Genomic DNA, 12,908 nt, shown 5'->3' with positions numbered 1-12,908 from the left:
CCTTATTTTACAGTGCATAAATAAAAAACACATAAAACAAGCGAATGCTCATTCTAACCCCACTATGTCATATTATTTTAGTGTAATCAGGCGTAGAGCATGCTTTCGTTGTTCTTAGTGCCCTTGAAAACATTCTATGCAATGTTCTAATACACACTGAAGACGAGTTTTCGTTTACACTAAAAAGAAAACGAAAGAAAGCTTTTGCTCTATGTTCGTTTAATCTAAATTCATCTGTAATCTACAAAAATTTCACTTCCTATTGATTGAAAGACACTAAAACTAAGCGATATGTTTAAAAATTATTTAACTCTAGACTCTAGAGCATTTTAAAGTATTTTAAACCAAAAAATCTTCAAATACAGTTAAAATGCTTTAAAATTTTCTCAATAATTAAAAAATACCTTGCCTATAATATAGTCAAATAATCTCAAATATACAAACGGAAACTGTCCTTATGAATTAAGGGTAAAAGATCACTTAAACAAGTTTATTGTAAGAGCTATGGCAACCTATTCTCGTTACTGGTGAATCCTTAAGTTTTTAATCACTACTATTAAATTTTCACATCCATTCAGTTCAAATTTATTAAATAATATTTCGAATTTCGATTCTAGATAATTATAACTAAAATTACAAATCCAATACACTATTATACCTGAAAGTTATTTATAAATCGGTAAACTTGCAGTTGCTAGGACGCGACATCTTTCTAGTGTGTAGATATTTTCGATTCAATATAATAATATATCGAACAAAATGTCTCTCGAGTCTTGGTACTTAATTATTGCATGGCCGCGTTATTGAGACCGACGCGACGCGGACGGTCAGGAAACTTTGTGTTAGCTACATTCATGTATTCTGTGTCAGATGTAATGGCCTGAATTATATTAGAAACATACATTAGTATCGAGCGTTTATCACTCGATAAGTAAATCCTTTAATGTAACATACTAGTTTATGTGAAACATTTTCGTAATTAGCACAGAATACATAATAGATCTATAAATAAATATATAATAGATCGCTCTATTATTGTTAAATTATTATTAACTAGCTTTCCACCCGCAGCTTCGCCCGCACAGCCAAAGAAAAACCCGCATAGTTCCCGTTCCCGTGGGATTTCCGGGATAAAACCTATCCTATTTCCCGGGGTAAAAAGTAGCCTATGTCCTTTCTCGGGTGTCAAAATATCTCTATACCAAATTTCATGCAAATTGGTTCAGTTCTTTAGGCGTGATTGAGTAACAGACAGACAGACAGACAGAGTTACTTTCGCATTTATAATATTAGTATGGATTATTTGGAAACAGCTAGACCGATTACATGAAATCAGGTCTTAAAATAACTCGCAACTTTTTTTACACCTAAATTATTAAGCTTTCCTGGCAGAACAGCGATTTCGGAAGTTAGTTATTGAATAAAAATACAAAAAAGGTATGAAATAAAACGAAAGTTTTACATAAATATTAAAATATATTTATTACACAATCAGTCCATCGCATCACATACATAATATCTTCACAAAATATATTAACCTAAGGATGATTATGAAGGCTTTCATGGTATTTATTACATTAATTTTGATTTCATGAGATCACAGACTTACCACAACATTATTTTACAACTAAAACAACGTAAATGCAGAATCTTGCACATTAGTAACCTTTTTATTTATAGTTAAAATTACAAATAATTACAATAAAATAAATAGTTTATTAACGAAATAATAATGAAATGGTATTTCTCGTAACATAAACTTCAAATCTTATCATTTTCTTCGTAACTTTTCAGTGATCGTATGTGATGTATGTCGATTGGCAAACTTTTAGATAAAACATCATTTAAATCAACTTTTGGTAAAATTTCAGCTGTATCTTTCTTAATCTCTGGTTGATCTATGAGATTTTCACAAATTTGCTTATCTTCTGGTTTTAAAATCGTTTTTTCCGTGCAGTCGACTACTTCCCGTTTCTGCCTTAAAAGTAAGTTTTCTGCCTTTTCTTTCATTTCAACTTTATTGTCTACAGCACCATTTAGTTTATTGGGTTTAACATTTTGATTAGCTTTTTCTTTTATCCTTTCAATATGTTCTTGTTTAATTTTAGAACTTTCGCTCAAAGCTATCGCTAAAGGAACATTGCCTACAGTTTTTTCTAATCTTGGTTTTGGTTGTATTTGCGCATCTTCACCCTCTTTATAAGATTGAGGTTCATCTGCTGTATGTGTATGTATCGTTTTATCAACATTTTGATGATTATTTATGTTATCTTTACTTGATTTGTCTAAATTAATTTTATTTTGCTGTCCGTTTGATTGAATACTATCTACGATAGGACTTGCTCTAATTTCAGTAGGTAAATTTTGTGGTATTTTTAATTGCTGTTTACTTTCTAATATATTGTCTTTGTTTTGTTTCTCTGCGTTATTGACATTTAAAACGTTATTGGGTTCCTGAACACTATTCTTCTTTTCACCTACGTTTTCGATATTTTTTGTTTCGATCTTTTTCATTAAAATAGGCTCATTTTTCTTTTCACCAACTGATTCTACTTTGCTATTGGGGCCCGGTTTTTCTTTGATGTCTTCAGTTTTCTTTACAACGTTTAAGGTTTCTGCCGCTTTTTTGGCTATTTCATTAACAGCGTTATCAACAATTTTGTCCAATGGTTCTAATTTTTTGTCACCATTTATTTGCTCAACGGGCGCATCAGACACGCCTGTTAGACTTTGTATCGCTATATTTGCTATCTTCTGTATACTTTCAACTGCTATCTTTTTCGCTTCAGTGTTGTCGTCTTTTTTATTCTTTTCTATTTCATCTTTTGTCTTTCTCAACTCATCCAAAATTTCTTTCTGTTCTTTGATTAGCTCCTTTTGTTCCTGTCCGTGCTGTTTAATAGTTTCCATTAGTTGCTGGTGTTTTATCATATCTATTTTCTCTTGAGTTGATTTCATTATATCAAGTTTTTCTTGATTAGTTTTGATCACTTGTATTTTTTCTTGATTTGCTTTTATTTCATCCTTAAGTCTTTCATTAGTTTTCTTTTTAGTATTTTCACCGTTTGCTAGTTTATTCCCGTTGAATTTTTCTTCAGCGTTTTGTGCCTGTTCTTCCGATTCTTTGTTTATTTTTTCCTTATCATCCGGTATAATGTCCTTCTTATTTTCAATCGTTTCTATTGGAGCAAGTTTCCTTTCATTTGACCGTGATTCAGGTGGAATTGGATTAGGCGGTAATGCAACAGAATCTCCTGCCACGTCATTATTAACTCCTTTTTTAGGCTCATTAATGACCGGTTTGAGCTCTGAAAAAAATATCACAATCAGTATAATCCTACTATATCATAAAGGCGAAAGTGTGTGAGGATGTGTTTGTTACTCTTTCACACAAATAATACTGAACCGATTACAATGAAATTTAGCACACATATAGAGGGTAAGTTGGATCAACACATAGGATAGGTTTTATCCCGGAAATCCCACGGGCGAAGCTGCGGGCGGAAAACTAGTAATTTATAAAATTAGAAACATAAAGCATGCAACCAACGCGACAAAATATAACTTACTTTCAGCCTTTTCCATTTTCTCAAAGAAATCTTCAACAATTTTGTCAATACGCTCTTGAGTGATATATTTATCATCGTACTTGTCTCTTGTATTTTCTGCAGCTTGTAAATTCGCGTACGTTCCGAGGACCAGAATAATAAGGCCTAAAACTAAGATGAACTGAAAAACAAAAAAGAAAAAGATATTACATTAGGTGTTTTAAGCCTCCACAATTATTAATTATACCAAATAAAATACTTTTTTATATACCTTTGCTAATACCCTTTCATTGGTGTTCTTAAAGGTGACATTAATAAAACAAGCGGCCGGGAACACCACACATACCAGAACTCCAATAGTGGACCCAACTAAGCCCAATACCAACTCAATATTAGGCAATAACAGACTTATAAATAGAGATACAGCTATAATGGCAACTGTTATGCATCGGAATGTACTCTCTGGTATCGAGTGGTTTATGATGTGGTCGTGATGCGACGGGTGTACCTGAAAAATATGAACACTGTAGTAAAAATACGTATTTACATTAAATTAAGATCTTTAACATATTTGAATGTTTTGATTCTTTAGATTTTTAAGATGCGATTGATAATGTTATATTGTCTTCTTGTTGTTATAAATCTGATTGAATTATAATAATTGTTTATCTTATATGGTATTTTTAATTTATTATATTCACCCCAATATATAAGATCTAGAATTCAAGAAATATCGATAAATAGAATGTCAGAGATATATTTAATATGTAGGTGTTCCACAAGGTTCAACACTTGGCTCTATCCTGTTCCCTTTTTTTAGAAATAAATCATTAAGTATATAAATCTTATATACTTACTTTTCTGTATAAGAAGGAATAAAGGCTCGCTCTACACGGGAATATAATGAGCGGAAAACTAAACGCCACAGACATTACAAAACCTAGTTTGATGACGTCACTCGCCATTGTTGGACTTAAGCTCATTAGAATGTTACCTGGAAAATTAAATTTTCGAGTAAAATATATGAATAAATATTAATTTTATCTATACTTATATTATAAATCTGAAGAGTTTGTTTGTTTGAACGCGCTAATCTCAGGAACTACTGGTCCGATTTGGAAAATTATTTATGTGTTAAATAGCTCATTTATCGAAGTAGGCTATATATCATCACGCTGAGACCAACAAGAGCGGAGCAACGCGGGTAAAACCGTGGGGAACAGCTATAGTATGATAAATATCATTTTCATCTACTCCGATTGCATTTCCAAAATATATCATTCTATGAAACATACAAATTTACCTGAAATTTCCTGCGAGCCAAAAGCTATGTAACCAAAGAGGCCAAGCGTGAAGTACACAGCTGCGCAAATATTGATCGCATTCTTTGTTACCACGTTCATTTTCTCTAGCGACAGTGAAGGCATCGATTCGAATATTTCGAACAGTTGACTGAAAACAAATTTAATAATAAGATTCTTCTTTTTTTTAAACCTATATACTTACAATAAAAAATAATGGCGGAAACAAATAATTAAAAAAAATTGATTTTTTTTTATACGTCACAAGATTTCATCTAAGAGGTTGTTTGATTGTTTGAATGCGCTAATCTCATGAAATAGAGGTTCGAATTGAAAAATCATTTAAGCGGTAATTAGCCCATTCATTGAAGAAGTATATAAACTACTAGCTGTTCCCCGCGGTTTCACCCGCATTGCTTCGCTCCTGTTGGTCTTAGCGTGATAATATATAAGCCTATAGACTTCCTCGATAAATGGGCTATCTAGCTAACACCGAAAGAATTTTTCAAATTGTACCAGTAGTTCCCAAGATTAACACGTTCAAGCAAACAAACAAACAAACTCTTCAGCTTTATAATATTAGAATAGATATAATATAATAATGCTAAGACCAATAGGATCAGAGCAATGCGAGTAAAACCGCGGGGCACAGCTAGTTATACATATAAAAAACATTCATACAGATAATTATGATCAGATTAAAACTTACGTTTGACAAAATAGCGCCATGGAAAAAATGGGCACACATTGCAACAATCCTGAAGGTTTCCACATTTCAATTTTATTGTGTGCATCTATCGCAAACATCTGTGTCCCCGCTTCTGTTATTACCTAGTTGAGAAATTATTTAATATGTTAAATATACAAATGTTATATAGATGATTATATTCAATATTTTAATAATTTAAAACAGAATTAATAATGTGGAAATTTTCTATATATTTAAACTCAATCATGATTATTAGTTATCGCATTATTAAATGCCTCTGCTTCAATATTTCAAAGTCTTTTTTCTGGTTTATTATAGTTATAGCTTTTATTTGTATAAACTAATAAACCATTCTATGAAATACACAAATCCCTACTAGAATATTAGAAATGCGAAATTAATTCTGTCTGTCTGTGCGTCTGTTACGCTTTCCCGCTTAAACCTCTCAAATTTCTATGAAATTTGGCACAGACAATCTTTAGACCCTGGAAACATAGGGTACTTTTTATTGCGAAATATGTACCACGGGTGAAGCCGGGGCGGAACGCTAGTATAAAATAAAGTTATAATATTGAGCTCTAAAAGTTTGTCATAATAAAACTCAAGACAAACTGTTATTTAGTTAATTAATGAAACTTTATTTAGCTTAGTTTTTTCCAATAATAAATTAAATGCATACCTTCATAACAAGGCAGAAGTAAAACGCGATAGTAGCCGCACTGACATTGCTCAAGCTGTCCACATTCCTTAAGAGACCCAGTGGTAGCACACACACTAATGACACTATCACCATTATAGATGTCCTAAAATAACAAATAATATGAATGAATTTTTAATCCTAAATTATGAATAATGAAAGCAAGAGCAACTTTTGTCTCCGCAACTATTTTGTCTCTCGCATCAACTCTATGGACTAGTAACAAAGTGCGCGCACGTAGCGACGCAACTTCCTATAGAGTTGATGGGAGAGACAAAATAGTTGAGGAGACAAAAGTTGCTCTTGCGCGCTAGCTCTTAAGAATATGCTTTTGGAATGTAGAATAAAAATTGTTTTTATTAGTCTGGCAAAATAATGAAACAAAAAAAAAGGTGCTATCTTATATGCAAATGCAAGTTTAGTTTGGTTTTAGTTTTTTTTTATGTACTTTAAAAAAGACTAGACCAAGTTATCCTCGGCCGGTAATGACCGCCTCTTTGGTACAGTGGATGACGCGTGATCGTAGAGCCGAGGGGTCCTGGGTGCGATTCCCGGTGGCGACGAAGGAAAAAAAATGTCTCGGTCTGGCAGGGCATAGAAGGCTGATCACCTACTTGTCCCTAAAGAAAATCGATCAGTGAAACAGATGTATGCATAATGCATCTGCCCCTTACCCCACTAGGGGACATGGGACTTCACTTTTAGACCAAGTTATCATGTATTTTGTATATTCATTGCTTTTCTGGCACTATTTTCTACTTAGTACTACTTAGTATGATTCTTAATTCACTAATTGTTATAAATTTAATGCTTTAATTTATTTATTTTTGGTAATCAATTGTAACATTTATGATTAAATTCTTTAATATTATTTCTGTAACCCACCTCAGTATGTCGCTCTGGTTAATATTTAACATTTTGGATATAATCTGTGGTCCAAGATCACCGACTACCACAAAGTATGCTATACATGTGCCCATTAGAAAACCTATTATCCCAACTTCCACTGCCATTTTGCCAGGCGAGCCAAATACATGAAACGCTAAAAATAAGAAAATGAAATAAATATGCATAAGAAATAATTAAAATGTTTATAAATTATTATTATCAAACAAACAACACTATAAAATTAGAGAGATTTAATATTTATCTACTAATTGTGTAAGTAAATTTATGAATTTGTTTTATCTTCAAATATTTCTAATGATAATCAAGTAGAGTTAATCTAAAAATTAATTATTTTTACTTTTCCATGAATAACTAATAACTAATAATAAAAAATTGATCAACAATTTTATAATGTGTATTTACCATTGTTTAATAAATTAAAAAAAAATAGAATAATTTGTTCTCTTTTAAAGTTACTTACCAAGGAATTCAAAATTTCTCCTCCTTGTAATTATAGCAGATTTCAAAAGAAAATAACAACATAATCTCGAAACAAGGCCCATACACAATAGGATTAGAGTAGCTAATAATACACCACACTGCAATAAAATATATTAATGAAGATAATAAACTATTTAATACATAAAAAGTCATGCTCAAATGTTTATGAATTTTTCTTCAATACATCCATCGACTGTCACTTTAAATCACATTTACTGATACAATCCCTGAATTGAACCCCTCATAGGAAAATTATTAATGAACCTATAGAACTTACTTGTTGAAAACAAAACGGCATAGCCAGGATACCGACTCCAATAATACTATTCGCTAACGTGATAGATTGACCCGTAGTACCCATTTTAGTTTAGTTACTGGAAATAGATTAAGTAATTTAAAAGTTTTCCAATTTCCTTTACATATCGACGACAATAAATATATTGTTGTGATTATATTTTGTTGATGGAGGGACTATTGTTTCAAACTCTATTGATTCAAAATTTATGACGTTTATACGAGGACATCTTCAGTCATCATCACATGTCAAATCGTGTTTTGACACATTTTTCGCCAAACGTCACTTGCACCACAGAGCAAGTAATATTAGACAAGCACAAACAAACACCAAACCTCAGAGCAATAAACCTATAGAGTTCTTATATTGAGACAGAACAAAATACATATTTTCTAATCTACTTAACTCTTAGTCAATAACAGCATAAGCCAGATTGAGATAGCTATAGAGTATCTGCACTGTCTTCGAACGTAGCGCGCCGGCTATATTTTGTTTGCCTTCCAGCTGGAGGTCTCGGTGCATCAAGTGTATTTAACGAAATATTTAGAAAATATAAAGTGTATAGTGTTTCTTTTTATTTGTCAGTGTGCTAAAATGACTATTGTATGTTTAGCTACCGGCCGCGGCTATCACTAGTCGAATGGGAGTTTTGGATGAAAACAATGAAAAATTATCTTTCCATCGGTAAGTGATTTTCAGCAAATTGATAAATATTTATGTTTTAACCCTATTTGAAAGTTTTATCAAGCGCTTTTTTATAATTATATGTTGTAACTGTAACATTTAGCCACTTTATGGGGTTGTGATTGTTAATAATTTAAAAAAATGTTACAATATTTGGCATTTTGGCATTTTGTTGTGATGTAACACATCCAGCGTATATTATCGATTTATGACATAAAATCTATTTCATATTAACGTTGATTTATTTATTTTGTTTCTTATATCAGATTTATATGTAGTTGCTGTTGCAAATAAGATGTAAATTTTGTACAGCAGAAAAATAAAAAATACCACGTGGTTGTTTTATTTGACTTATGTGCTTAGTTTGTTGTTTATTATTTTCTCTTTTAGATTATTAATAAATTCATTTTGTTTTAGATTTCCAGAGCTAAATAAAAAATGGGTATAAAACATGAGACGAGTAGATTGGACGCCGTCGAAATTTGCTAGATTGTGTTCACTGCATTTCGAACTCTAGAAGAATTGTGCAATCTTACGTTTACGTTTTTTTTGTTCCTGTACATAATAAATACATTTGAATAAAGTAGTTGAATAATTTTTATTTGGAATTTTTTTACACATAAGTTACTTGTGTACAGTGCGACACAAAAGAGATGACAAAAAATGAGGGCGCCACCGTCGCTCATATAGCAACACTGATACTGCGACGCAAGCAATCTTGATACTATCCTCTCAGATGTCGATGGACATTTTCCCGATTTTCCCTATCTGTCATACCGGGAGCCGGTATGGTCGACAGACAGACTTATAGACTTTTACATTAACTCGATTTTCTCCGTATCTAGTACTAATCAAGTTAATTCAAGTTATAAATCTTATTGTAAATTGAATAATCTTTATTCACTTTCAACCATTTCTATATAAATACTCAATTAAAGCTAACACAGAACTTTCAACAGAGGGTAGTGTGATATTTAGATAAGTTTCGGTTATAATTTGAATTAAAACAACATTTGGAAGTAATTAAAACATTTTATTTACAACTTATCACATTAGGTTTAAAATACAACACAAAATTCAAGTGCCACCATACAAATTTTTTACACAACACACGATCTTAATATCGTCACAAAAAACCGCCTATATATTCGTAGGATATAACTTCTTGACTCAAATTGTGCTGGTCGCACTATAAAAACTAGTTTTTGTTTACATACAAATAACCTCAAATTAAATTTCAAAAACGTAATAATCGCCATAGATACGTACATTAAACACTCGTCACTAATGGAATATTCTATTTTACGTAGTACTGAGCAAAAATAAATGGAATCTCACCGGTATAATCTGCTGTACGTCTGTAAACGTTTTCCAAATATTTTTCTCGTTTTTCAGCTTGAAATTATGAGAAACACCGAATGAAAACTTTATTTATGGCATCACGGACACCGCTACGTTTAACCTTTTTCATGATTTCTCCTTTTTTGAGTAAATTTCTTGTTTAAAATAACAATTTTATCTCAACTTCACCAAATAAACAACAAATTTTTATTCAACTTGACAGCTGCATTGATAATTCAGGGTTGCCAGATAATGAAAAAAAATTAGTTCCAAATTAATTAATTTCATCTCTTTTATGTCGCACTGTAACTATGTGAAAATTGAACGGTTGATTAAATGACAGTTCTCATAGATGAGAAACTACTACATACTTGATATACATGCGTTTTCAAAGAAAAACCCGCATAGTTCCCATTCCTGTGGGATTTACGGGATCAAAAGTAATTTTTCCAAATTTCATTGTAATCGGTTCAGCAGTGAAAGAGAAAGTTATCCATTCTCGCATAATTTCGCATTAATTATATTCGTAGGATTAAACAAATAATGTATTGAACTGAAATTAATTATTAATTTTGTTTTTTTTTTTTTTATTATTTCACGAAACCGTAAATGCAAAATGCATCCACGATTTTATCGATTGAATCACATCCCATCACTATCACCTTCTATCTATATAAATACGTAGGTACCTATAGTAAAAATGGTGCCATGACTATGTTGAAACGTAGCTTGTAGTCTATAGCTATCTCATTCTTTCATACGACGTTTTCTTTAGATAGAGAGAAACAAATATATGTAAATTGTATACGCTCGATACAAGTACTCTATAGGTTTATTGCTCTGAGCACCAAACCAAACCTCACCAAACAAAGATCAAAGCACAGATCAAAGCCGAACAAACCATAAAATATAAATTTGGTAAAATGTTTAGAAGAATTTATTGTTTAATAAGTTTAAATACAAGTCAATAAGAAAAAGTAAAAAAAAACAAATAATATCCACGTCAATTAAGTTATTGTAAGTAGCGATATTATATTATATACTGTGGTTAGCATTCATAACTAAATACCACTAGTAACGTGTATTAATATAATATTGCATTATTTACTTTAAAAATTCAAGTGGGGAAATCTTGGGGAAATGATTTTTGAGTACCTACCTACATAAAGTTTTCATTCATCCCGACTAGAGCTCGTATATAAGATGCCTAACCTCGGCGAATGACACTGTCTACCTCCTTCGTCTTACGTCTACCTCACTGGAATCAGTCACTGTCTTGTATTGATTAGATTCAAGATTGTCATAATAATATTTACTACGTTTACTACAAATTAAAATAATTATAACAAAAGCCGTAATCGTAAAAGCGTTATAATAATTTTTATAACAAGTATTCTAAAAAATAGAACATTCATCAATGTCACAGTTAAAATTGAATAGAGAAGAAACACTCAAGTTGGTGGAGTTATACAAAATAAATGATTGTTTGTGGAATATTAAAAACAAAGACTATAGAAATAAAGAAGCACGTATAAATGCATTACAAAATATTGTGGATGAAATGCAATTGACTGGATTTAATATTAAAGATGTACAAGCCAAAATAAAATGTTTAAGATCAACTTATTATTTAGAACTTGATAAAATTGAGAAAAGTGAAAGACTGAATGACGAAGAACATGTTTATGTGCCCAAAATCGAATGGTTTAATGAGATGCATTCTTTTATTTACGATGTAACCCTGAAAAGGAAAGTGCGTGTAAGTTTGTTTTCATAATACAAGCGCAGTCCAGCAGCTTGAAACTAATTCCAGTATACTGGATAATAGTGAATCCAGCAAAGAAAACTACCGCCTAATTTTATGTGGTTCGATTAATTACCTACCTGTAAATTTTTCATTAACTGTCCTGTAAATTTCAAATTTATACAAATGTATTTAAATTTTCATGTGGAATGAAAATGATTTGAATTTAATATTTTAACCCTCAATTTTTTTTTAAATAAACTGACAACCTGAATTTACTTAGTTCATAACATTTTATTAATGATGCATCTAAAACTTTCTTGTAATTCACAGGACTTCGAAAAGCCCTCACCTTCCACTCAGAAAAAAAATCGTAAAAAGAATACAGCAACTCCAATAAAAATAGAAAAAGAAAAAGATTCAAGTGCAATTATTAAAGAAGAGGACGACGAATTTGATTCATTTGGCAAAATGGCGGCAAAATCTTTACGGAAACTGTCGCATTATCAACAATCAATTGCTCTCAAACTTATGTCCGATGTTTTGTACCATGCGAAAATGGAGCGCTTAAATGAAACTAGTACAGTCATATGCAAAGTGCCACGAAAAGTTGTTTCGATTGTCGCAGATGCATCTATTTCAGGCACTCTCCCGAGCCCAAACGGATGAAAGAAAAACTTGAGAATTATGTTACTAACTACCAATGCATTGCTACCAAATTAAAACATGCAATGTACAATAAAACAAGTTGTATTACATACATCAAATAAATTTATTTCTTAAAATTATTTCTACTTACTTACTTCTTTGGCAATTAAAGCCAGTATTCCACATTTATAAAACTGGCAAAATGTATTTGTTTTACCCAACATTTTACATAACAAATAAATAACAATCTTAAATATTTTCTTTCCTATTGCCACTTTGGTAGGTTTATTTTTTCTTTGGCTACAAAAATTTGTATATAACTGGCAAGAATTGATACAATACATGCAAACAAACCCTCCATAATATTTAAATCTAATAAAATTACGAATAACCTTATAAATTATGACATATACAAATTACAAACACAAATTAACAAAAATGAACTAGTTTTTTAGAGATATTAAAATTTTCAAGCATTTAGAATTTATTTTAAAAGGGATGACCTTAAATCAGAAATACGGTTAAAATTTTATAAAATGTTTGTTGGATCGA

The 12,908-nt window shown here is 31.2% G+C and overlaps 2 protein-coding genes across 3 annotated transcripts; one reads left to right on the top strand and one right to left on the bottom strand.

The window, feature by feature from the left end:
- Window positions 1-1,730: 1,730 nt before the first annotated feature.
- Window positions 1,731-10,833, bottom strand: LOC123694677 (putative sodium-coupled neutral amino acid transporter 10). The gene is made up of 11 exons (XM_045640171.1): window positions 10,818-10,833; window positions 7,922-8,274; window positions 7,625-7,742; window positions 7,141-7,297; window positions 6,238-6,361; window positions 5,559-5,680; window positions 4,852-5,000; window positions 4,406-4,542; window positions 3,820-4,056; window positions 3,570-3,729; window positions 1,731-3,308 (listed from the first exon to the last, which is right to left on the bottom strand). Exons 2-11 carry the CDS (start codon window positions 8,003-8,005, stop codon window positions 1,762-1,764), a joined length of 2,835 nt encoding a protein of 944 aa, XP_045496127.1. The 5' UTR covers window positions 8,006-8,274; window positions 10,818-10,833; the 3' UTR covers window positions 1,731-1,761.
- A 436-nt stretch (window positions 10,834-11,269) lies between these two features.
- LOC123694679 lies at window positions 11,270-12,496 on the top strand. Of its 2 annotated transcripts, none has more exons than XM_045640175.1 (2): window positions 11,270-11,717; window positions 12,042-12,496. In XM_045640175.1, exons 1-2 carry the CDS (start codon window positions 11,382-11,384, stop codon window positions 12,375-12,377), a joined length of 672 nt encoding a protein of 223 aa, XP_045496131.1. In that variant the 5' UTR covers window positions 11,270-11,381; the 3' UTR covers window positions 12,378-12,496. The 2 variants fall into 2 exon arrangements, with proteins under 2 accessions (XP_045496131.1, XP_045496130.1); XM_045640174.1 differs by having other exon boundaries at window positions 11,270-11,723.
- Window positions 12,497-12,908: the final 412 nt, after the last annotated feature.

The sequence above is a fragment of the Colias croceus genome, chromosome 9 (genome assembly GCF_905220415.1).
Source record: "Colias croceus chromosome 9, ilColCroc2.1".
Classification (NCBI taxonomy): domain Eukaryota; kingdom Metazoa; phylum Arthropoda; class Insecta; order Lepidoptera; family Pieridae; genus Colias; species Colias croceus.
The sequence above is the reverse complement of the archived record's forward strand: the minus strand, read 5'-3'. Positions and strand labels throughout refer to the sequence as shown.